Source organism: Microtus pennsylvanicus, chromosome 8, assembly GCF_037038515.1.
Source record: "Microtus pennsylvanicus isolate mMicPen1 chromosome 8, mMicPen1.hap1, whole genome shotgun sequence".
Classification (NCBI taxonomy): Eukaryota; Metazoa; Chordata; class Mammalia; order Rodentia; family Cricetidae; genus Microtus; species Microtus pennsylvanicus.
Genome location: NC_134586.1, coordinates 48,705,487 through 48,731,930, shown reverse-complemented (window position 1 = coordinate 48,731,930; position 26,444 = coordinate 48,705,487). Strand labels below are relative to the sequence as shown.

The window sequence follows — 26,444 nt, the reverse complement described above, 5'->3', positions numbered from 1 at the left end:
AAAAAAAAAAAAAAATGTAATCTTAAGAAGAAAAGGATGTGAAGTTGGGAGGAGGTGGGGAGGTGAGAGTAGATTTAGGAATTTGGGAGATATTGGGTCTGACTAAGATCAAAATACATTGTATAAAATTTTCAAGGAATAAAACATTGTGTTGAAAATGCTTCTAAGGTTTTCACATAAAGAAACTCATTGGGAGCTAACTCAGTGGTTAAGGTGCTTGCAGCCAAGCCTGGCCACGTGACTTGAGTTTGTTTTTAAATCAAGTTAGGAATGGTGGTGTAGGCCCCTGGGTCCAGCATTCAGAAGGCAGAGGCAGGCGGAGCTCTGTAAGTTTGATGCCAGCCTTGTCTAGTTAGTGAATTCCAGGACAGGCAAAGTTTTACGGTGAGAGCCTATCTCAAAAACAAACAACCAAACAAAAACACCAAAGGAATTTGTCGGGAAGCTTGCTATAGGTGCGGGTTCTCAGTCCCCACCCCTGCTCTCAGTTTGCAATCTGCAGTTTGATTGGCATGCCCCAGGAACTCTGGTGATATCTGCTCGTGATAGCACTTTGAGGAAATAGTCATATTTTCTGCTTTTGCTCTGCACAGTACAATTCTTGTTCCCTGTTCCTCGAATTTCCCCCTCCAGCGGATCTAGAAAACTCTACCACACTGCATCTGCCAGCACAACTCCTCTGGAAGCCGGGAGGGCAGGGTCCTCACAGACTCCTTTGTGATAGACGATCACCAGGTTGTCCTCAGTACCTTTGAGCTTGCAGATGACATTTGGAGTAGATACTTGATAATTTTTTTTAAATAAGATCTAAACCTTTGATAAAACTCTACATGATGTAGATATGTAATGTACTGGATGTGTTATTTAGCAGACCTAACAAGCCATGGGACAAACTTAGATTTTGGAACTTACTTTCCTGCATGTTTTATTATGCTCTTTCTCTGAACCATTGTGCAGCTTCTCTTGTTTTCCTAGGGCATGACCCACATCTTGGCACAGACTCTCCTGCCTTGGCAAACAGAGGAATAGCATATGCTGGGAATGTGGAAATCATGCCTGCTGACCCCTCCCCATCCCTGGCAGCCATGTTCCTTGGCTCTGTTATTTACATTGTTTTTTTTTTTTTTTTTTTTTTTTTGGTTTTTTGAGACAGGGTTTCTCTGTGGCTTTGGAGCCTGTCCTGGAACTAGCTCTTGTAGACCAGGCTGGTCTCGAACTCACAGAGATCTGCCTGTCTCTGCCTCCCGAGTGCTGGGATTAAAGGCGTGCGCCACCACCGCCCGGCTTTTACATTGTTATGTGGGACTCTGCTTGGGCAACTGGACACCCTCCTGCTCACTCCTGTGTCCAGGAACGTAAGTTTTTCAAAGGCAGAATAAGATTAAATTCTGGGTGTGCAGTGGTGTCGCACGCCTTTAATCCTAGCACTTGGGAGGCTGAGGCAGGCAGATCTCCATGAGTTCAAGGCCAGCCTGGTCTACAGAGCAAGTTTCAGGACAGCCAGAGCCACACAGAGAAATCCTGTGTTGAAAACCAAAACCAAACCAAAACAAAACAAAACAAACCAAACCAAAACAACAAAAGATTAAATTCTGGTTAAAAAGGAGTGGAGTTTGGGCAGATTTGTGGGGTTTAGTGTATTGAGTTTATTGCTATCAGAGAGGCTGCAAAATAATTAAAATATCTTATATTCTCTGAAGCTGTGAAAGAAAGCAGGTACCGGAAACTTGAGATAGTGAGCTTCCTTTCAAATTTGAACTTGGACACAAAACCTAGATCTACCAATGAAATCTAGCATTGACCTTGGAGTCAACAGTAGAGGGGGGAAGTAGCAGGGACTGTACTGAAATGGTGGTGGTGGTTGTGGCCATTTTCTGTCTCCAATGTGATAGTGACAGTGTCTAGTGTTTGGGGTACAAAATGATGTTTACTGTCCCATGGTGGCCTGCATGGTGGCTCCGTAACCCAATTCTATCAAGGCATAAGTAAGTACCCAGCTGCTCTTACAGGCAGACTTCCATGCTGGGCTCTGCTGCATTCCTTGAAGGTCCAGAGAGCCTCTGCACTTCTGCTGAACCAACCTTAGTAAGTTAGTAAGTTTCCACCGACTCTTTTCTTCAAACACACCATGTACAAATCTGTTTCCACCCCTTCCTTGTGTCCCCTTTTATTTTACCTTGGATTGATATACTTTCAATTGTTTTATCAGACTGTAATTCATTTAAACATTATTATGAGTGGCTATAGAGATGCTTTAGCTCATAAAAAGTGCTTGTCACAAAAGCTTTGATGGGCTGAGTTTGATCCGCAGCACTTGCCTGAGAGTGGAAATACAAGTGACCAGGGAATTGTCCTCTGACCTCTACATACGCACCTTGTGCGGTGTACTTCCCCCAGTAGTAACAAAGTGGAAGCAGTTAAAAAGTCACTGTGACGGAGTCTTCTTTCTTTTTTTTTTTTTAACATTTTTTTATTGATAAAAGAAGAATAAAGAAAAAAAAAACAAATTTCCACCTCCTCCCAGCCTCCCCTTTCCCTCCCCCTCCTCCCACTCTTCTCCCTCTCCTCCCACTCTTCTCCCCCTCCTCCCACCCCTCTCCCCTTCCCCCCACTCCTCTCCCCCTCTCTCTGAGTCTTCTTTCTTATTTAGAAATATTTGGTCATGGTGACTCAGGAGAAAGCTCACTTGGTAAAATGCTTGCCACGCAAGCAAAAGGTCCCGAGTTCAATCCCCACAACCAAAAAAGAACTGGGCTAGATGGGATGTGCTCATCACTCCAGTGCTGGCAAGGCAGGTAAATCCCTGGGGTTCATGGGCCAAGAACTCTAGCCGAAATGGTGAACTCCAGGATAATAAGACATCTCATAAACAATGTGGAATCACCTGAGGGATGATGTCCAAGCTTGATTCTGACCCTCGACACACATATTCACCCGTACACATGTGAGCATAAACAGAATGTGTGTTTGTATGTGAGTGCATGTGTGTGATAAATTCTTGTTTCCCATCACTAACTTCAACACATCACCATTAATTTCTCATTGTCCCTTTCCCCAGGCGTTTGGTGATTAGAAAGCGAGGAAACTGATTAAGATATCTCACTTAAGACTATTCGCGTGTGTCTCTGAGATAAGTTTAAAAACATACAGAGGTGGTGGGAGCATGATTCACTGGTAGAAAGCATACCTCTGATGAGGGAGGCCCTGGGTTCCATCCCCAACAAAAGCCAAACATATCAACAACAAAAGCATGTTAGCACTATCAGATCTAATAGCATGATTCAGTTTGGGTCCATGAGTTTTGAGTTTGTTTTAGGGAAAGTCCAAATGCATTCCACACAGTATGTTTCAGGGATATACTTCTTTTTCTCTGTTTTTAAAAACTGAAGTGTGAGTCACATGTTTATTATATCTCCAACAACTGATGACAGATATTTTTTCCCCTTTGTTTCATGGTATTTGTTCAATATATAAGACTGTGTAAATATTGGGTCCGGAGGGATGCCTCAGTGGTTAAGAGCACCAGAATTACCTTAGCAGAAGATTTTCAAGGAGGACTTAACAGCGATGTTAGGGTCCCTCGTCAATTCCTAAAGGAATCACTATGGCTAAAACATAATATCGTAAGGGGCAGAGCCACTGGTAAACTGCTAAAGATTCAGAAAATCACCTCACGTCCAGCCACATGCAAACAATCCCAATTAAACGCTATGAGATATTTAAAAAAAACAGATGTGGAAGTAGCAAGGAGCTGTGTTGGGAAGAAGAGGGTTTCTGGGGGAGTGGGAGGAAATCAGAGAGGGAAATCAGGGTTGATCCTCATCAAAATACATTATATATCGGTATAAAATTGTCAAATAGTAAATCAAAAATTATTTGAAAAGATGGGATTCTATAATGGTGAGGACAAAGTCACATACCCACTCCCACAGGGTGGGAGGTGGCAGTGTAACAGGTAACCCTGTGAAGGTTTTATGAACAGAAAGCAGAATGAGTCCAACGAAAAGATGGAGGAGGGGGAAACAGCAGCTTCGTGTGTAGTCTTAAGACAGCTCTAACTCAGGCCACACCCTAGAGATCTCTCTGGAAACTGTACTTCAATGGAAAAAAATCCCCAGAAATCTTGAATTTTCTCATTTTTTTTCTTTCACTTTAAGGATAACCTTTTAGTTCTGGAGTATCACTCACTGGCCTACGTAATGACTGACATAATAAACTGTTTCATTACAGTTTTTAGACTCCCAAGGTAGCCAAGGACAACCTTGAACTTCTTGAATCCACCCCTTCCAACAGCTGTGATTGTAGGTGTGTGTGTGCCACCTCACTGTTGGATGCATTGTCGAAAACTGAACCCAAGACCTCATTCATGATAGGCAAAGACTCTACTTAACTACACTATGTCCCAGGTCTCATTATAGCTCTAAACTTCAATTCTGACGCAAGTCTGTGACAGCCTTCCAAGGGTCAACAGACCACAATTTGCTTCTATTTATGTATCGTAAAAAGGAGGTGTATAGCTTTCTTCAGCTTAAAAAATTCCTGGTGGGCCAAGAGATTCAGACAACAAAGAGGCCCGAAGTCTCTCAATGTGGGCACCAATGACATTGGGCTAGAAAGCTTGCAGTCCTGCACACTGTTTAGCATTTACAGTTCACACCCCTCCAAATTCCTGGAATTGCTCCAAGCCCATCAGTTCCTTCTTTCCAGTTCTGCCACTGATAATGGAGGACCTGGATGAGACTAAGGAATCGAAACAAGTGCTCCCTTGTTGCTGTACTTTTCCCATTACCTCACTGCTGAAATCTAGTTTCTAGTAGTTCACATATCAAAGAACACCTTGAAGCGGTTGGGGTGATTCCTGATATACCGTCATGTTACTGTTATTGTGAAGGACCAAAAGAAGCATTTCGGAAACTATCTTTAGCTACAAAATTTTGAGAATTACTACCTCAGTGCAGTGTGCACTTTCCCCAGATCCTTGGTTATCAATAACCCACTCCTATTGGTGATTTTACTGATACAAAATTAAAAAAAAACGCTTCGCTGGGGGAAGAGATGAGAATGGGTAACCCCTGGGTTGTGCCCAGCCATCAGAACAGACAACCATTTAATTTATTCCTCTCGAAGTGAAAACACACAAAGAGATGCTAGTTTGAAAAGAATGTCTGAAGATGGTCAAAAGAAACAGCCAAAATTAATGATTCTTGAGTAGCATTTTAATTAATTAATTAATCTATTAATTGTGTATGCTTTCATGCGGGCATGGGTGGAGGCGCCTGCATGTGGGCTTTCAGCAGTTAATAGCTACCTGCTTCCAACGTGGGTCCTGGGGACTAGTCTCAGGTTGTCACGCTCATGGGCAGTCACATTTTCTAACTGAGCCATCCTGCCTGCCCGGCTGTAGATTGCCAGTCATTTTTTTCTTACTTTTGACCTTGCAACACCATCTCCAACAGGTTTCCTAATCTCTTCTTCTATAGATGAGGAAATTGAGGCTTCTAGGAATCAAACTGACACGTCTAAGATTGCACAGGATTTCTTAGAAAAAAAATAGGAATGTCTACAATCTTAAAAGCCATTCTTAACACCGATATCTCAAAGCACTTGTTGTACAGGAAAGGAAGAGTCCTGCTGGAACTAATCAGGAGACAAGTCTGGAAGTACAAATAAGTTTAAGTGCTGTCATTTAATACGTCACCTAGCTCAGTGCCTTGGAGCTGCACCGACTTTGCAATGTTAGGACGATCTCTTTTGAACTCCCAGCCAGTTGAGAAATTGAAAGCAGACGGTTGGGGAAGCTGTTTGGTAACTTGGCGCCTTTTAAAATTAACCGAGTCCTCCAAGTGCTGCTTTAGATTGGAGGTGACTAATTGGATAAAAGGGAAGGAGTCTTTCAGCGGATGAAGAGTATTTTAAGAGCCCAGACTGTTAGTTCCAGAAAAGGAACACACAAGAACAACTTCTCCAATAATGTTTTCATTACAAAAGTGAAGTAAGCGTCCAACACTCCGTTCCAATTGAGGACGAGATGATACGTCGCTGCAGCCCGGAGAAGCTTGGGAGAGAATAGAAAGTCCTTTGATTTTAAAATGGGCTTTAACTCTGAAACTTTCTAGTGCCAAACCCTTTAGTGCTTTATTTTTTAAATGGACACTCGGGATGCTCTCATAGAAGTCTGAACTGGGGGGGACAGTAGGAGACCAGGCTGAGTCCATTCTTACGTTCTTATTAAAATTAAACAGCCAGGTCTGTACCCTTGGGGCTAACGGGAGAGACGGAGAGGAGCTGCTGACATTGACAAGGAATCCAAACAGGACTTGCACTATCGGTATCTACCACGTTGCCGCTCCCCGAATTGGCTTTCTGGGAATTGTAGTCTTTGCAGACGCTGCTTTCCTAGAGATCTTATATGCTCTGCCCCAGAGGTACTACAAATCCCAGGACGCATCGGGATCGGCCCCTCCCGCCCTCGTGTGAGTGTAAACTCACCGCGCCGGGGCGGGCGGCCGGCTAGCGGGCTTAGCGGCTCTGCGCGGGGCGAGTGGCTGGGGGACCCAAGTCCCCCCATCTTCGGCAGGTGCTTCCAAGCAGTGGAAGGCGGGCAAGCGAGAGCCATGCAGTCAGAATCTGGGATCGTGGCGGATTTCGAAGTCGGGGAGGAGTTTCACGAAGAACCCAAAACCTATTACGAACTCAAAAGTCAACCTCTGAAGAGCAGGTGAGTGGTGACAGCTGGAGGGCAGCGCGGCGGGAGGCCCAGGGGCCCCGCACTTGCTACCCGGGGGCGAGAACAGCCCGTCTGACTAGCTGTGGGACAAGGACCCCGTGCCCTTGCCTTGGGGTACAGGGCGAACTGGCCCCTGGCATCTGGGGTTCTGCTCTCAGATGACTTGCTTGCATCCTCTAGGGTGTCTGACAGAGACACTTCGGGTACCACGGGTCTCTTGGGATGGCTCATCCAGGCGCGGGGACCCTCGGCTGCACAAGCCAGATGCTGAGTTGAATGGGGGCTGGGGCGGTACCCGGTGGTGTAAGAGGAGCACCGGACGGGGACCGTGATCTGGTGGTACCGGGCTGAGGAGTTTTTCTGAAGATTCTAGGAGGCTGAGGGCTCGGAGAGGGAGAGCTTGGGGTGGTGGAGATCCGATGCTCCAGGGAAGCAATAAACTGGCCTGGGGAGTCTCCTGGTAGTTCAGACTCTCTGGGAGAGACTGCTCCAGGTGGCCCCGAGATTAAGCTGAAGTCCACTGGGGCTTTTTCTCCCACCTGCCACCCGGGAGCACCTGAGTCCCCTGAGGGGGTGGTGGCAGCGAGTGGGCGTGTCTCCCCAGCTGGGCAAGTTCTCAGGAATAGAGTTTCTAGCAAATGTAAAAAAAAAAAAAAAAAAAAAAAAAGGAAGGGAGAAAGGGAGGAAGGGAGGAAGGGAAGAAGGAAGGGAGGGAGGGAGGGAGGGAGGAAGGGAGAAAGATAGATAAATAGATAGATAAGCTAGTTCAGAGACCTGTGGTAGTTGGGAATGATCTTTTCCCTGCTACACACGTTTAATTCTCCAGGCACTTCAAAAACTTCGGGACTGGAGTGAAGATGCCCTCTGGTTCCTCCCAACTCTGTACATCTGCAGCACCCTTATCCTTTGCATCACAGAATCGGTTATCTTCCCATTTCACCCTCCTTGGTCACTCTGGGTCTGAAGCACTTCTTCTTTGCAATGTTTACAGAGAGGGGGATGGTCGCTGGAATCCTTGCTAGCCAAAGAAAGGCCTTACTTCCACCTCTTTCCATAGTGAGATGAGGTGAGGGTGAGACTGGAAGCTTCATCACCTTGTCCCTCAACTGTCACTAGGGCCTAGATGAGTGAGGTGCCCCTGGCAGAGGGGCAGAGGGGCAGAGGGCATCGCTTTTAGGGGAATGAAGGGCCAGGGAGGTAGAAGTCATGGGTGGAAGGATCCTTGTTTTTGGAGAGAAGGAGGCTGAGTCTTAACTCTACTGGAAAAAGGAGCCAGGTTACTTTCCTCTGGGGCTGGGGCTGGACCTTGAATCCAGTGAGGAGAACAAACTCTGAGAAGAGCAGATGTCCCTGGCTGCCCTTGCAAAAAGCAGGCTCTTTGCACATGCTTGTGGCAGAGTGGAAGGAAATGTGTTAGGCATTGAGATGTGTAAACTTGTGCTTTCACTGGTGGCTTCTTTTCATAATGGCTATTTTGTATGTGAACATAGATTGAGTGTATTGGGTGCTCTGAGTGATGCTGTGTAAGGGGTATTGTTGGTTATGCTCATTAGGGCTTTATCTGCATGTGGCTGAAGGGACCAGTGTTTTACTGGGCCGTCCCTGCTTTTGCTTCTATAAGCAAATGCTTACATAGCTGGAATGAGGGACTGTGTGTGTGTGTGTGTGTGTGTGTGTGTGTGTGTGCGCGCGCGCATGTTCCTGAAAGAAATGAATTAACTGGACTGTGGAGAATGTTTCGATGGTGGTTGATACATTTAGTGAGTTTGAGGGAGTGGGGAAGTATGCTCTGGAGAAGACCAATGAGGGCCCTGACACTTACGTGGAAGAATCTGGTTCTGTTCTTTGTCACAGTCAGCAAGAATGGCGTGCAGGAGCACATGTCCTCTGTCGCTAGCTAGCATGGGGGAGGAAAATGTGGGTGTGTGGGCATAAACACCTTCACACCTTGGTGCTAGAAGCAGGTGCGCGGTAGGATGGAGGAGACACATGCTCTTTGAAATAAACCAGTTAAATAAAATCAGTGAGTAAGTATCTGGAGTAGGTGACATCTCCTTATACTGTTTTTGACAGTTGTCCTGATGATACTGTCATTTACATATGTTGTGTGACTTTAAGTGGGCTTCATGTGGTTCAGGGTCTTCTCTTTGTGTTTAATTGATGCTCTTTACTGAGGCACCCTTTAAGTCCTGTCTGGGAAAAAGTTGTAAGGAAAGTGGCGGACTCTTGTCACAAGGCCATTTATCCACTGTATTGTTTAGATCAGTGCTTCTCAACCTGTGGGTCTCTACACTTTCACGGGGGATGCAAATCAGACATCCTTCATCTCAGATAATTATATTATGATTCATAACAATAGCAAAATTACAGTTATGAAGTAGCCATGAGGTTAATTTTATGGTTGGGGTCACTATGACATGATGAACTGTGTTAAAGGGCTTAAACAGTAGGAAAATTGAGACCCAATGATCTAGCTTTGTTTCCAAACTCACTTGTTTCTTTTCTTTTTCTCTGCTGTGTCTTTGATCAAGACAGTGTCAGTCTTTGCCTGGGTTATTGCAGCAATCTCTTAACTTTCTCAGCCTTGGCCACTTTTAGGTTTTTAATTTAGCAGCCACAATATTCTTGTTAAACTGATTTTTGTATTTATTAGGACTGAGACCATGGTTCAGTCAGTAAAGTGCTTGCCACACAAACATGAGGACCTGAGTTTTATTCCAGGTACCCACATGAAGACGCCAGTGGTGGTGACTGGCAGTTGTAATCCCAGCGCTAGGGAGGTGGAGATGAGCCTGCTGGCAAGCCAGTCTGTCTGAACTGATAAAAGTGAGAGATTGTCTCAGAAACCAAGGTGAAGAGTGACTGAGGAGGGCACCTGGAGTTGACCTCTCGTCTTTACATGTATGTACATACACATAGACGCACACCCCTGTACACAGTGCACATACATGTGAACATGTATACACATATACGTATGCACATATATAAAAAATACCCACATGATTTTCAGTCGGAGGTCAAATCTGCTTCCTTGTGGAGACCCTTGGTTGTCACTGTGGAGGAGAGCTGTGATTAATCCTCAGCAGGTGGATTCCAGGGATGAGGTCGCCTCTCTGCGGTACCCAGGACAGCTTCCCCAGCAATGGACCACCTGGGCCCTGTGCTAAAACTCAAGCTGGATCATGCTGGTCTCTCTAGTCAAAGCCTTCCGTGGCTCTTATTTCTCCTCATTCCTTCCCATGGCACAAAGCAGCCCACATAGTCAAGCTGCTGACCAGCTCTGACTTTACGTCTTGACACTTATCATTCCAGGAAGAGCCCAGGCTCTTCTACCTCTGGATCTTTGTACGTTGCACTGGCCTCTGCTTGGAGTATCCTTTGTCCAGACAGACACAGTACACTCTACCCCACCAACTCCTAACTTTCCTCCCAGTGTCATTCTCACGTTCCCCTGATTCTCATCTTATGGATTGTGTGACCTCCTGTGGCCGCCTTGTTCATAATTATCCCCCCCCCCCAACTCTCAGGCTTCCTTTTCCAGCTGTGTCTCCTTCATAGTCTTATAATTTACAATCCAATTCGACAATACGTTATGTTGGAGATATATACATATATATAATCTCATATAGATATATAGATACACACATAACACACATATGTAAATGTGTATGTGTATGTGTGTGTATGTATATGTATATATCAGACCTCAGGGCTCCATGATGTGAAGGTTTTCTCTCCATGGTTTCTTTACTCTGGAGTCTCCAGAACCGAGAACAGTCACTCAACCTCAGAGCTCTTGATGTTTCGAGATAGATGCTTCTTTACTGTACAGGGCTGTCGGATGTGCAGATTAATGTCTGGTAGTATGTATTTGGACATGTGTGCCACAAAGGTATCGTGTTTAACCTTCATTTTTGTATTCACTATTCTTTTACAAATACATTCCCAGAAGTCCTTCTTCAAGGATGAAGTTCCATATTCTTCACTGGGGCTCAGCCCAGATATTCATATATTCCAAATTGTAGTAATCGGAGCCGCAGGGCTGCGTCCCCAACACCCCAGCCGCCTGCTTGGCTAGCTTTTGCCCCGAAATAACAACACACAAACTGTATTCATTTAAACACTGCTTGGCTCATTTCTACCTAGTCGCTTCTAGGCTAACTCTCGCACCTGGACTAGCCCATTTCTTATCATCTGTATAGCACCGGTCTTACCGGGAAGATTCTAGCCTAAGTCCATCCTGGGTCAGAGCTTCATAGCATGCATCTTCCCTGGAGCGGGGAGCATGGCGTCTCTCTGAGGCGTCTGCTCCGGAGAGGAGAGCTGTCGAGTCTGACCTCACTTCCTCTTCCTCCCAGCGTTTTGTTCTGTTTACTCCTCCCACCTATCTCCTAACCAATGAGAGCCAAGCAGTTTCTTTTTATTTAACCAATGACCTTCCTCCATCACCAAATGTTGCTGAACCCCGTCTTGGTCTCACTGACTGGTGAAGTGCCATAGGAAGAGATGCAGTAGGAGCAAAAGTTCTCGGGATGCATGGTGTCTTCCTGAGAATGACTTCTCTGCGATGGGTCACAGAAGAAACAATCACAGTGGATCCAGATTTGTTCACTGGCAAGTCACACCAGGGAAATGTCCTTGAGCACCTGGGTACAAGTGGGCAAAGCCCGGAAGGTCTTTTGATCTGAATTGCAGAACCCAGTGGCGTGGCCCGTGGCCTTCCGATGGGTTTACTCTGGAGAAGCCTACACCTTTGTAGTTGCTGATGCTCTTTTCCTGAGCAGACCTAGGAACTGGCTTCATTTGGCCCCCGTTTCCTCCTACAAATTTTAGTACTGCTTCAGACAGTATTAAATTTCCTGCAGATTAGAAATGGCAATGTAAGCTAGTGCTAAGTTAATCATGGCAAGGTGGGCTGCAGTGGTGCCAAGTGCAGATTCAGAGAGAGGCGTGCGGAGTTTGCATGCGTGTGGTGAGACGAAAAACATAGGCTGATCTGTTCCCACACGTCACAAGCCCACGGGCTTTTCCTGAGGCTTCCCCTTCAGTTTTCATGCTAAAAAAATGCCCTTTTATCTTAGGAAATAATAATCCATGTGTGGCAAAACAAAACTCTCAAGTCAATCTCAATCTCTCCCCCTCCCTCCCTCTTTTTCCTTCTCTCCTCCCCCAACCTGCTGCACTGCTGGTTTGTTGGTCTTTGGACATTTTCTTTATTTTTTTTTTAATTTTTAATTTTTCTGACCTGTCAGATCTGCATTGGCTTAAAGCCTGGAAGCTTCACTCTGTCATTGTATCGTCCCTAACTAGCGGGGTGATCCTGGGCAGGCCTGGTGGTCGCTAACCAGGGGCTTCTTCCCAGAGACTAAGAAAATGAACAGTGATACTGACTTTGGGGATGGTGCTGGCACACAGCCATCGCTCAGCAAACGCGAGTACATGTGGCTCTTGTTTTCCTTTTTCTTCGTGAGCTCCGACATTCTGGAATGTGTTTGTGTTTAGTACACTGTGGCTCACTTCTCTAAGGCAAGTCTTGTTATGTAACAAAACTTCCTCAATCTTGCAAATTCGTTTTTACTTTCCCTCTAACAAGTGTTCAGCAATGTATTTTTGCATTTTATATCTTTGAGCCATCTGATAATGGTTTATTTCTGCGGGTTAAACACTGGCAAATGTGGCATCGGCACACACACACACAAATTTATAATCAGCATGCATTTTTAAGTCTGAGTACACCAAAATTAATTGGCTAACAGGTGTTTAGTAGGTGCCGGTCCCTGTTCGGAGTGTTTTTACATGAGCAGGCTATACTTAATCTCAGGCTTATGAGATGACTCAGCTGTTGAAGGCTAAGGCTCAAAAACCAAAAAGAAAAGATATATTTCATCTTTGCAAAGCCCAAGCAGGCACTAGGAACAAAGGTGGTACTAATTATGATGTTAAAACTCTCTAGTTCTGACTGTATTCCGGGCGCTCTTTCGAACAGAATAACTAATTCTCACCTAAGCCTTGGGCATCAGTATTTTTAGTTTTCAGGGGGAAACTGAGGCATACCAAGTACTAGTTAGGGCCCAGATTTAAACCCAGGTGATCCAGTTGGACACCAGGCTCTTGTCAGCTAGTGTGCACTGCCCTGCACAAGGCAATGTGCGTGATCATGCAGAATGCAAAGCTGCAACCCAAAGTCCCAGTAGGGCGAGGGGCAGAGAACTTGTCCACTCAGTGACCATACAAGTCAGAGTGTGGCCTGCTGTGGGCATCAGCAGTGGGCGTTCATTTATTAAAGGAACCAGAATGGGCATGGTGTCGGGCAGTGGTTCTGTGAGTGAATGAGGGAATTTGAATTTGACCTTCAAAGTGAAGTGATATTCAAACAGTTGTGAAGGCAGGAGGTGGCCTGGAGGGCTTGCTCCTCAAAGCTAGCAGACGCTGGACACAGCTGGAAGGCTTAGGGAGCCACACTATGTTGTGACCATGTCTTGGTCACTTACCCAGTGCCTCTGGCTTCAAGATGCCTGATGTCATGGAATCTCAATCTACCTTTAAGATGGAACCAATAGAGTTTATATTCTTGAGATTGGTATGAGTTTTAAAATAGAGGCAAAAAGATGACTATAAGCTTAGCATAGACCTTTGGTAATTGATAGTAGATCTTTTTTTTTTTTTCTGGTAGAATTGCACTTGTCTCCTCTTAACAAGTCAGCTCTTCCAGGCTCAGGAGCAAACTAGACAAGACTGAGGTGTCTCAACCTGGCAGATGTTCCGTCCCCATTATGCAGATGAGCTTTGCGATATGATTAGGTGGAACACTTGATTAAAGTGGGATTCTAAGTGTTGGCTTTGTCTGTTATTGGAGATTTCCTCTTCCCGAGTGCCGCTATTTATAGTTTCTTTAAGTGTGCGTATGTTTGATTCCCTTTGAGTTCTGCAGTGCAGTTTGCACAAGCTGATGTTTAGATCTGCTCCAGTTGTGCAAGAAGTGGAAAATACCCTTTTTTTAGAACAGGTCACATGTGCTTGCTGTCAGGAATAGGACCTCAGTGTAGAAAAATGTATCTCGGGACAAATCAAAATTACTAAATTTCTCCCTCCAACTGCTTTGTTTCAGAACTGGCAGTATTAGGATAAATAACAGGGAAAAAAATATCCTGGGTTACTATTCTTCTTTTGGTCATCTGTCAAGGACAGCAAGAAAGAGTTCGGTTTGTTTTTGTGTGTGTGCTTGTGTGAGTAGCAAGTATAAAATGTGCTGTACTGTTAGGTTTGTCCAATCAAAGTAAATCATAAAAATATGTGTAAGCACTCTCCAAGTGTGGGTTGTTTGGAGGAAACAAATCAAGAAGGCAGGTCGGAGACAGTAACTGTGGTCATCCCAAGCTTTCGGTATTAGCACGATGACTTTACAGTTCATCTAGAGGGTTTTCTGTGTCTAAATACTGTGTCTGGAGGGACAAAGTTATACCAAAACTATACCAAAACACAAAGTCTGCACCTCTCTCTCCCGGAGGGCTGGGCTCTTCACTGGAAATCCCCCTCCCTGTTTCTGGCACCAGCATTTCCCAAGGCCTACTCTGGCTTCTGATTGGTAAATCCAGTTCTCTAGGTTGCTTCTTAAATATGGCTTCTTTGTCGCTTTGTGCTGTTGTTTCCTCTTGTGTTGGGTCAAGCATGTTGTGGAGGATAAAGGGGTGACCCTTTGAGGTGGTCACATGAGACCCTTGTCTTGAAATTTTTGCAATTAGACTCTTGTCCTTCACCATCACTTCCCAGTTCTTCTCAAGAGCTGGGTGCTATGGTCCAGGCACACAAGGCATAAGAGATGTGACCTTACCGGTGGTTTTCTACCCCAGCTGGAAACTGAGGCAGGCTGGACTGAACAGCAGAGCCCTGGGGGAGGGGAATAAGGGTAACTGGTTAAAAAAAAAGAATCATAGGGCTGCATGTTATACCTCAACTTCATGAGGGCCCTGTCATGGCTCCCCATCCCTGCCTCCCTCAGTCTCTCGGTCAGAAGGACCTGCATGTATTTGTTGTTCTTCTTACCCCACCCCCATGTCTTTCCCTGTTTACAACAGTTATGTATTAAGCATTTCTATGGTGTCTGGCTCTTGCTGGCTGCAGAGAATGAAATATAAATTAGATAGCCTGAGGGTTTTTTTCTTTTCTTTTCTTTTCTTTTCTTTTCTAGCACTTATACACTTCCATCTTGGAGGTAGGGACTTCTGAGTTAATACTGAACCAAAGAAACGAGCCAGGTGATTTGTGGTCACTGCGGTGGAGTGTGACTGAAAAAGAAGCCGGCTGTCTGAGGTCGGCAGGCCAGGGAGGGCATGGGGAAATAAGAGCTTCTGAAGTAAGACCTGACAAAATGAAGAATGTCTGACATAAAGGTACACACCTTGGTGCTACTACTCACTAGCTCTGTGACTTTAAACAAGTTACCCAGCCTCTCTGAACTTGAGAGCCCTCTCGAGTAAAAGAACTGATTTGCAAAATTTCTACAAAAATAAAAGGTCTAATGTATGGAAAGCAGCTAACATCAGTTTGGCAGTGAAACTTATTGAAGGTAAGATGTGAAAAGTGGAGAAAGAATAGACGTTAATAGACGTTATAAATGCTCTCTTGGTTGTGAGCATTTATAGCTTGGTTTTGTGGGTTTTTTTTCTTCTTAGTGTTGGATGAGTCAAGTTTCACGCTTGTCTTTGTAAAATTAACCGTGGACTAAGAACGGAGATGGGTCTTTCTTTTTATTATCTCTTATTTCCTTCAGAATAGTCTGGCTCGCTGTAGTCCCGCTGTGTCCTCACTGATGCCATATCTGACTCTAACTGGCTTGGGAATGGGCTTTGGGTGGGACTTGGGGTTACTTTTTTGGATGTAAAGGTAAGGTCTGAGTAAATGAGGATTCACCAGCAAATTTCCCAAAACATGCGCATCCTCCTGCCTCCCAGCCCTGGTCTCGGCAGTGGATCAGGCCCCTTGATGGGAAGTGTTAGCATTGGTGCAGAAGTGAAGAGGAGAAGCTAACTTCCCACGCTCCGCCCAGCTCTGCCAACCTTGACATCCACAGAAGGTAGCTTTTAACATGACCTCTTTGAAAACTGTTTTTTTTTTTTTTTTTTTTAAAATCCATTTGGATGTCAATAGCTGCAGTCTCTCCTTCACATACCTGTGGAATGGTATCTTTCAGAAGGCAATATCAGTGAGAAAGCAAATCTTTTCCATCTAAACCAGCGAGTTCAGGTCTAGGGGAAGCATTGATGGACTCCAGTTCTTCTATAAGAAGCTGTGGCTCATTGAGCAATTTCAGGAAGGCGTGTGTGGGCTTCGCCGTCCCTCTTCTGCCCCTTCCCCAGCGTGAGTCATTTGCTGAATCATTCACACACATTCCCTCACTTTCCATCTGATCAAAGACATCATTGGAAAAGTGGTTTCCTGACCAATAGACTATGCCCAGCTCGTATTAGCAGATTATATATTTTCACTGGGCAAAGCTTGCCTTGTCTAGAAGTTGTGAGGCCAAAAAGATTTATTTATGGGGTTATATATGAATTCACAAAGTGACAGTCAGATGAAGGCGCTGTGTTTACTTTGGTCCCTTTTTACATGGAAATCACAAACATGGCGTTCTTATTTAAGTCAGGCACCAGAACCATAGAGGTAAAGTCTTTCAGAGGACCTAGGTGATGCATGACCCCATTGTTCTTTTGATCTGACCAAGGTCTCTCCAGAATTAGCAGATACAGCACTCCACAGTTAAGTTGGCGAAACCACACGAGGGTACGTGTGTGGTCAAGTCTCAGCTACCTTTCCATCCAAAGGACTGGGTACACTTTATCTCCCAGTTCTCTTTTGAAGGGCAGTGAGTTACCCCAGTGGCAGCTTTCTCTGCTTGCATTTCTGAGCCTGCAGAATGGCACCGTGCAAACTTTGTACACTGGTCAGTAGAATCCTTTGGAAACAATTCATCATGCTTTTGGTTGAGAATGACCGAGAATAACCATGACGATCGTATGAGCAGTTAGAATCCTTTATTTGCAAAGGGTAACTTCAGCTGCGCCTTCTAGAAACATCTATTTATTTTTAAAGTCAGCATTTCTAATAGCCTAGGTGAAGCAAGCCCAACAAATATGAGCAGCTGGCACAATTCCTTGCGACAAGCCAAATGCAATTCTGCCCGTTTGCTGCAAGGAAACACACGTGGAGAGTAATTTGCGAGGTTGGCCACTGACTGGAGTGTCCTGGACAATCAGACTGCAGACTTTTTGGAACCACACCTTGCATCATTCATCATAGCATGGTAATTTCCCCCGTCATCTCACTAATAATATTTTATCTAGGTAACTGCTGGGTGAGTAAATGGCCAATGATGGGAGCGTGGAATGCAGTCCCGAGGATGCAGGCTGCAGATGGATGCTTTACAGCTGTGAGTTAGAAGTGAATGAGAGGACTGATTGGGCTTGCTTGGTCATCACAGCAAAGGCACTGAACTGTATGTACAGTTTAGCGAAAGCTAAGTGACAGAGACAATTAGTTGTGGTTTTTTTTTTTTTTGAGGGGGTGGGATTCAGCAATACTTTAGGGTACTCCATTCACTTTGGAGAGTCTTTTCCTTTAACCCCTTTTTGTCTCTGTTGATTCCACACACCTGACAGCATTCTGGTTCATTCTCACTGGCAGCCAGCATCTTTTCCCTTACACATGTCTCCTACTGGATAGTTTCGTTTCACTTCTGAACAATCTCTGTCCCAAGTTCAGTCTCTTTCACATGCCTGGTCCTTGTAGTTGAGTCTCATGTGATAGATGCCTGGTCCCATGTCCTTCTCACAGGAGTTGGTTTCGGGGATGTGCTGCACCCTAAGCGGACCCCAAGAGTTCCTTGGGTCCTACCACATCCCTCATGTAGTTCCCCTGAAGAGCTTTCTAGACAGAATTACCCTCCTCCCTTAAATAAACAAACTGGTGACAGTTTTTATCAGTGATTATTCTTTACCTCTGACATGACAATAGGAGCAACTCTGCAGGATTTTTACTCAAAGTATTCTGTGTCAGGGAGGTGTTCCTTCTAAAACATCACTCCAAGAATAATTTAACAAAGAGAGAGGCCTGGGGTTTATGGAACTGTATTTGAACAGCGGTGTTCAGTAAGTGTGCATATTCAGGTCTACCAGCCCTGGAGAACTTCTCGGATGCTCTGCCTCCATTTCTGATCTAGTAGCCCAGCATAGGTTTCGAGAAGTCATATTTCTAACAAATTTGTGACTGTTACTCTGGTTGGAGGGTGGCGTCACACTTGGAAAAGGTGGTCGAGGGTGATTTTTCTCAATGAACTTGAAATTGCCAAGATGTTGGTTATAAATCATGTATCGTGACAAGGTTGGCCCCTGTCAGGTGACAGAATATTCGAATTAATCATGTTTAATTATAAAAAGAAATTGATGTCTAGGTGACACAGAAGTCAAGACCATGGATGGCAGGGTTGCCCGAGAGTTTGCCGTTTGAGTGGCTGACGGACTGGCTCAGATCTTGAACTGGGGGTAGTTTCTTCCCAACTCTGCGAGGGTGGAACTGGAAGCAGGCTGAAGTCACTTGACTGAGAGATTGGGTTGAGAAACAGGGTGATGGTGGTTTGGGGCACGTCCACATGACCGAATTGTTTTCCACAAAACTTCTGCTGAATAAAACTTGAAATACGACTGTCGGCCTGTTTTCCCATCTCTAATGAATTCCAGACAGTTTGTAGAGTGTGGGAGCGTCCAAAACAGAGGGGCGGAAGATTGGGCCGAGCCAGTATTTGCTCTGTCACACACAGGCTGCCTCTTCCTCTTTGTTCTCAGCCTCAACACAGGGCTCGTTCCCCTGATGGGGGTAGAGCGGGATGGGGCGGGGGCTATGAGAAGGAAGGTCAGGGCCAGACAAATTAAGTTCAGAAGAAAGTTCCAGACTCTGGATTTACCAGAAATGCAACCTGCCCATGTTTAATCCACTTAGACACAAATGTTTTGAATTATGTGTTTTTGCTGTTGTTGCCCAACGAACTTCTCCAGAGAAAGAACCCTCATCTGTTCTGACCATAAACTGGCTAAGAGCTTTCACCACCAGTTCAGGAAGTCTAAATTTAGGAAAAGGTGGAATTGAACTTAAATTCCACTTTTGTCACCCTTTAGCTGAGTACCCCGAGCCTGTGGTCCCAGTTTCAGTGTAGGGCTGACAGGAGGGAATGAATGGGTCACCACACAGTATGGAGTTCTAGGGTAATTTTGTGAATTGACAGAGATGTGTAGGGCTGGGGACATAACTCAGGCAGTAAATGCTTGCTGTGCAAGCGTGAGGATCTGAGTTTGGTCCCCAGGACCCGTGTAAGAAAGTAGAGTGTGGTGGGTGTGTGTTTGTAACGAGGGCTTAAGAGATGAAAATAGGCGAAGCCAGGGGCTTGCTTGCTAGAGAATTCAATCTACTTAGTGAGCTTCAGGCCAGTAAGAACCACCCCCGCCCCCATATACACAGGTGGGTAGCACCTGAGGAACCACATCTGAAATTGCCCCCTGGCTTCGATATGAACTTGTACATACACACATATATACCCCCGTCCCCAACTGTATCTGTACACATATGAACTTTCTCACATACACATAGAGAAATGTGGAGGAATATGTAAATATAGTCATCTGCCCAAATCCTGGCTGTTACTCCTTTCCAGTTAACCTTCATACACGTCATCCAGTTAACCTTCATACACGTCATCCCAGTTAACCTTCATATCCCAGTTATCCTTCATACACGTCATCCAGTTACCTTCATACACGTCACCCAGTTAACCTTCATACACGTCATCCAGTTAACCTTCATACACGTCATCCAGTTAACCTTCATACACGTCATCCCAGTTAACCTTCATATCCCAGTTATCCTTCATACACGTCATCCAGTTAACCTTCATACACGTCATCCAGTTATCCTTCATACACGTCATCCAGTTATCCTTCATACACGTCATCCAGTTATCCTTCATACACGTCATCCAGTTAACCTTCATACACGTCATCCAGTTATCCTTCATACACGTCATCCAGTTATCCTTCATACACGTCATCCAGTTATCCTTCATACACGTCATCCAGTTAACCTTCATACACGTCATCCAGTTAACCTTCATACACGTCATCCAGTTAACCTTCATACACGTCATCCAGTTAACCTTCATACACGTCATCCAGTTATCCTTCATACACGTCATCCAGTTATCCTTCATACACGTCATCCAGTTATCCTTCATACACGTCATCCAGTTAACCTTCATACACGTCATCCAGTTAACCTTCATACACGTCATCCAGTTATCCTTCATACACGTCATCCAGTTAACCTTCATACACGTCATCCAGTTAACCTTCATACACGTCATCCAGTTATCCTTCATACACGTCATCCAGTTAACCTTCATACACGTCATCCAGTTATCCTTCATACACGTCATCCAGTTATCCTTCATACACGTCATCCAGTTATCCTTCATACACGTCATCCAGTTATCCTTCATACACGTCATCCAGTTATCCTTCATACACGTCATCCAGTTAACCTTCATACACGTCATCCAGTTATCCTTCATACACGTCATCCAGTTAACCTTCATACACGTCATCCAGTTATCCTTCATACACGTCATCCAGTTATCCTTCATACACGTCATCCAGTTATCCTTCATACACGTCATCCAGTTATCCTTCATACACGTCATCCAGTTATCCTTCATACACGTCATCCAGTTATCCTTCATACACGTCATCCAGTTAACCTTCATATCCCAGTTAACCTTCATACACGTCATCCAGTTAACCTTCATACACGTCATCCAGTTAACCTTCATACACGTCATCCAGTTAACCTTCATACACGTCATCCCAGTTAACCTTCATATCCCAGTTAACCTTCATACACGTCATCCAGTTAACCTTCATACACGTCATCCAGTTAACCTTCATACACGTCATCCAGTTAACCTTCATACACGTCATCCAGTTAACCTTCATACACGTCATCCAGTTATCCTTCATACACGTCATCCAGTTATCCTTCATACACGTCATCCAGTTATCCTTCATACACGTCATCCAGTTAACCTTCATACACGTCATCCAGTTATCCTTCATACACGTCATCCAGTTAACCTTCATACACGTCATCCAGTTATCCTTCATACACGTCATCCAGTTATCCTTCATACACGTCATCCAGTTAACCTTCATACACGTCATCCAGTTAACCTTCATACACGTCATCCAGTTATCCTTCATACACGTCATCCAGTTATCCTTCATACACGTCATCCAGTTATCCTTCATACACGTCATCCAGTTAACCTTCATACACGTCATCCAGTTAACCTTCATACACGTCATCCAGTTAACCTTCATACACGTCATCCAGTTAACCTTCTTACATGTCATCCAGTTAACCTTCATACACGTCATCCAGTTAACCTTCATACACGTCATCCAGTTAACCTTCATACACGTCATCCAGTTAACCTTCATACACGTCATCCAGTTATCCTTCATACACGTCATCCAGTTAACCTTCATACACGTCATCCAGTTATCCTTCATACACGTCATCCAGTTAACCTTCATACACGTCATCCAGTTATCCTTCATACACGTCATCCAGTTAACCTTCATACACGTCATCCAGTTATCCTTCATACACGTCATCCAGTTAACCTTCATACACGTCATCCAGTTATCCTTCATACACGTCATCCAGTTATCCTTCATACACGTCATCCAGTTATCCTTCATACACGTCATCCAGTTAACCTTCATACACGTCATCCAGTTAACCTTCATACACGTCATCCAGTTATCCTTCATACACCTTCATACACGTCATCCAGTTAACCTTCATACACGTCATCCAGTTAACCTTCATATCCCAGTTAACCTTCATACACGTCATCCAGTTAACCTTCATACACGTCATCCAGTTAACCTTCATACACGTCATCCAGTTATCCTTCATACACGTCATCCAGTTAACCTTCATACACGTCATCCAGTTAACCTTCATACACGTCATCCAGTTATCCTTCATACACCTTCATACACGTCATCCAGTTAACCTTCATACACGTCATCCAGTTATCCTTCATACACGTCATCCAGTTAACCTTCATATCCCAGTTAACCTTCATACACGTCATCCAGTTAACCTTCATACACGTCATCCAGTTATCCTTCATACACGTCATCCAGTTAACCTTCATACACGTCATCCAGTTAACCTTCATACACGTCATCCAGTTAACCTTCATACACGTCATCCAGTTAACCTTCATACACGTCATCCAGTTAACCTTCATACACGTCATCCAGTTAACCTTCATACACGTCATCCAGTTAACCTTCATATCCCAGTTAACCTTCATACACGTCATCCAGTTAACCTTCATACACGTCATCCAGTTATCCTTCATACACGTCATCCAGTTAACCTTCATACACGTCATCCAGTTAACCTTCATACACGTCATCCAGTTAACCTTCATATCCCAGTTATCCTTCATACACGTCATCCAGTTATCCTTCATACACGTCATCCAGTTAACCTTCATACACGTCATCCAGTTAACCTTCATACACGTCATCCAGTTATCCTTCATACACGTCATCCAGTTATCCTTCATACACGTCATCCAGTTAACCTTCATATCCCAGTTAACCTTCATACACGTCATCCAGTTAACCTTCATACACGTCATCCAGTTAACCTTCATACACGTCATCCAGTTAACCTTCATACACGTCATCCAGTTATCCTTCATACACGTCATCCAGTTATCCTTCATACACGTCATCCAGTTATCCTTCATACACGTCATCCAGTTAACCTTCATACACGTCATCCCAGTTAACCTTCATACACGTCATCCAGTTAACCTTCATACACGTCATCCAGTTAACCTTCATACACGTCATCCAGTTAACCTTCATACACGTCATCCAGTTAACCTTCATACCTGTCATCCATTAGGTTTCTGATGTGAAATAGACTTTTCTTTTTGATGCCATAGTAAGGAGGGAAGGACTCAAGGGCAGGCAGGATAAGAAGCAGGTCCACAGAAAAGGCCCGAAATAATTGCCAAGTTGGGCAATCAGCATTGGAATCTTTGAGAGTTGATCCGGGTCAAATAGTGGGGAATGGTGGGATGCCTTAGAGGGAGATATTTAAGGCTGGCACGAGCTGTTTACACGCGAGGCGTTACCCTTTGTGGCCAGCAGTCTTTGTCTTTATCAACATGTTTCCTTTCATCGTAATTACAGAGCATGGCTGGGCGGAGAACGCATAAGAAGAGGCACTAATTGGAATTGTGCAATCTCGTGGCAGCTCAGTGCCACTGCTGTGTCTGTACAGGCTCCTGTGATTGCTAACTGTCCCCATCCAGCCTTGTCCATGCTGACCTCCTGCTCTCTGGTCACACATGTTACACCGTCATCCAGTATCAGTCAGGAGACCTCATCTGCCCGAACTTCAGGGTCTTTCTGTCTTCCTGTACGTTAGGAAGTTTAGGGACTGAGTTTGAAATGGTCTCCTCTGACACCAGTATGGTTGCATTTCTTGGCCATTGCAACTTTTCTTTCCTGAAAGTGGTAGTTAACCTAGTGTTTAGAAAAGAAAGGGGACTGGAGAGAGGCTCAGAGGTTAAAAACACTGGCTTCTCTTCCAGAGGTCTTTTTTGTTTGTTTGTTTGTTTGTTTATTTTTGTTTTTTTCGAGACAGGGTTTCTCTGTGGTTTTGGAGCCTGTCCTGGAACTAGCTCTTGTAGACCAGGTTGGTCTCGAACTCACAGAGATTCGCCTGCCTCTGCCTCCCGAGTGCTGGGATTAAAGGCATGCGCCACCAACACCCAGCCTCTTCCAGAGGTCTTGAGTTCAATTCCTAGCAACCACATGGTGGCTCACAATCACCCATAATGAGATCTGGTGCCCTCCTCTGGCCTGCAGACATACCTGCAGTATAGAACACTGTATACATAATAAATAAATCAATCTTTAAAAAAATGGAAAGGAGTTAACCTGAATAGTAAATGTTTTTTCTGGGAGAACAGATTCATTATATGCTAGGTATCTGTACAGGCCTTCATCAGTAAGTATTCAGCAATGTGCCTGGGTACCAGCATGCTCACCTCTTTAATTTTTGATTTATTGAAAGGATGGCTGGAGAAAGGTTACAACAGATCCAGGCATGGTGGTGCATACCTGGGACCCCAGAACTCTGGAGGTTAAGGCAGGAAACTCTTGAATTCTAGGCCACTTGGACAACATAGCAAGACCCTGGCTCAGAAAACTATACCAGAGCAAGCCAAAACAGAACCAAAGACTGAATCTCATGTCAGCTGCCATGCCGGGTATAGCTGCGATGTTACTCACTCTGTGCTGGTTGTTCACCGTCCTTCTGGTTGTTCACCGTCCTTGCCCACTGTGGCAGTCGGTATTGTCTGTGCCACTGGCCATGTCTTTGCAACGCAAGTTTAGGGTCTGGATGAAGATGGAAGAAATGGGAAGTCATAGAAATGTTCATCTAGAGGAGTAGGGATTATTCATCGTGCCTAAGTCATAATCAGATTTTCTGTGGCTAAACACTCCGACTATATGGTTGATCTTCACATGTGTATGGGGATGTACAGCAAACTTTTGAGTCCAGACTCGTCCTGAATGAATTGGAGCGTTTTCACACCTTTCCCCACAACTATTTGCTCTTGTGTACGTCAGAATGGGAACAGATTTACCAACTGTAGCATAATTAAAGGAAGTCCCTGAGAGCCCATGATAAAGGATAACAAATGTTTATTGGGGAACCCTCATGATAAGAAAGTCACTATGTTTCTCTGCTCTGGGGGCGCTGGGAGCTGCAAACTGAACTCTGACTACCAACCAAGTGAAAGAAGAAAAGGGCTGAGCATGCTTCCTGTCTGTGCGTATAGTACCTCAGACCACGCCCTAATGTGCTGGTATCTAAAATGCTATTGACTGAGTTCCAACAATAAACAACTGGTTATTGCACATGTGTGCGCTTACACACACACACACTCACACACATGCACACGTATACACACACACGCGCGCGCCCCCTCACACACACCTTCTACCTGAATGCAGCTGTATAAACATAAAAACATAGATAGTGTTTTTGATTTTTCCCCCCAGGGTAGTTGCAATCTTGTTGTGTCATTCTGAGGGAAACAGCTTCTCTCCTGAGGGTTATAAGAAACAAGCAGCATGAAAATTTTCTTCCTTTCTTGTTGTTGAAGCAATGACATACAGAGCCAGGTTCTTCAGGGCCAGAGAGGATGGAGCCTGAGGGCTGCTTAGACCCATCATACCTAATGGGTATCTGAACCCTGAACTTCAGGGAGAGGAATGGGTGACTCTATGGAGAGGTAGGAGAGCCAGGGGCACAGCTTAATGGGAAAGTTGACAGAGTAAATGGATTTATTTATTTCTTTATTTGGCATCTAGCTGGGTGGACATGACGAGGTCTACCTCCTGCTCTGATTTTTCTGAGTCTTGGCCTGGGAGTTAATTTGTAGCAACCTCAGCATATTTATTTTGCTCTTCCAGGTGAGGGTCAGTCTCACAGGGATTGAGCCCACTGTGGAGTCAGGAAATACCGATGAGTAAGAGAGTCAAACTGAACGACATTGTTGCCCTTGGCCAGGGGAAAGGTAGCTTGCTGGGTCATAACTCGATCAAGGGTCAGAGGAGGTCTTCTTAGAAGAAATGAACCTGATTAGTGGTTACATCTGCTCCTCTAGGAATAAATACACTTTAAATGGTAGTCACTGAGGGCACCCTTCATCTGCCCTTACTTTAAAATTAATCAAGCTCCTTGTATTTATAAATAGGACAGCTGTAACACTTAGTTTACTGTCAGTGAGTCCCCAAGAGGACAGAGAATTTGGTAGTTTGTTGGGCATATCAAATGCCCAGGACACTGAGTGACCCCCAAATGGTTTTGAAAGAAAGAATAACCAGAATGTGCCGGGGATGTAGCTTGGTTGTTAGAATGTTTGCTTAGCATGTACCTTACACACTATACAACACCGGGGCCTGTGTCTAGCACCAGCTAAAGCCAGCTGTGTGCTATACACCTTTGCTCCCATTTCTCCCCATTCCAGGTGAAGGCTGAAGGATCAGAAAGCCAAGGTCATCCTCAGTGTAGCCTGGGATGCACAAGAATTCATTTCAAAAACTAAAAATACAAGAACACTTCAAATAAAAATTGGATAAAAGGGTTTTGTTTGTTTGTTTGTTTTTAGTGTGTTCAAAGGCTCTTCTGGGAAATGGGCAGGAAATGGTTTTAGACTTTCCCCTTATTAGCTATCCCCCTTGTTAGGTTTGTCTGAGCTCAAGTTTTCTCTCTTGTATAATAGACTATGGTAGAATTTCCGTCTCGGGACAAGGCAGTGGCATGTAAGGTACCCAGTATCGACAGCCCTCAATACAGTAAATGAGTAGGCAGGGGATTGCTGTTGCTCTTGTTGCCAAGGGGGGCAATAAACTACAGCCAGCACACCTTATTTTCCGTGGTTATGCTCTATAACACCACTAAAACCATCAAATTTGTGAATACTGCATTATTCCCAGGACAATCACAAGGTAGTTTCCTGAGAGCCCCTAGTCTCAACCTTTTTTGTTAACCAATGAATGCCTAACTG

The 26,444-nt window shown here is 44.7% G+C and overlaps 1 protein-coding gene across 7 annotated transcripts in view; it reads left to right on the top strand.

The window, feature by feature from the left end:
• The first annotated feature begins 6,479 nt into the window (after positions 1–6,479).
• Mitf (melanocyte inducing transcription factor) overlaps positions 6,480–26,444 on the top strand; it is a 224,953-nt gene continuing 204,988 nt past the window's right edge. For 6 of the 7 annotated variants that reach the window (XM_075983366.1, XM_075983364.1, XM_075983370.1 and 3 more), the window contains exon 1: positions 6,484–6,718. In XM_075983366.1, coding sequence (XP_075839481.1) covers positions 6,615–6,718 — 104 coding nt within the window. In that variant the 5' untranslated portion in view covers positions 6,484–6,614. Of the gene's footprint in view, positions 6,719–26,444 lie in introns of all 7 variants that reach the window. The other variant, XM_075983365.1, reaches the window with a different exon arrangement.